Source organism: Phaethon lepturus, unplaced genomic scaffold (genome assembly GCF_000687285.1).
Source record: "Phaethon lepturus isolate BGI_N335 unplaced genomic scaffold, ASM68728v1 scaffold3165, whole genome shotgun sequence".
NCBI lineage: Eukaryota > Metazoa > Chordata > Aves > Phaethontiformes > Phaethontidae > Phaethon > Phaethon lepturus.
Window position 1 is genome coordinate 1 of NW_010538187.1, and position 203 is coordinate 203.

General features: G+C 67.0%; 1 protein-coding gene across 1 annotated transcript in view; it reads left to right on the forward strand.

Annotated features, from left to right (window-relative positions):
• Positions 1-5: 5 nt before the first annotated feature.
• Positions 6-203, forward strand: part of ADCY9 (adenylate cyclase 9) — a gene marked incomplete at its 5' end in the record, with an annotated part of 85,884 nt that continues 85,686 nt past the window's right edge. The window contains 2 exon segments of the mRNA XM_010286694.1: positions 6-197; positions 200-203. The exon segment at positions 200-203 is cut by the window's right edge and continues 1,512 nt beyond it. Of these exon segments, the coding sequence (XP_010284996.1) occupies positions 6-197; positions 200-203 (196 nt within the window).

The window sequence follows — 203 nt, forward strand, 5'->3', positions numbered from 1 at the left end:
CTTCCCCACCGCACCAGCAGCTGCTGCATCACCACAGCACCGAGGTGAGCTGCGACTCCAGCGGGGACAGCAACAGCGTGACGGTGAAAATCAACCCCAAGCAGCACCAGGGCTGCTCCTCTTCCAAGCACTGCAAGTACAGCATCTCCTCCAGCTGCAGCTCCGGGGAGTCGGGGGGCACCCGCCGGGCCGGCGGAGGGGGC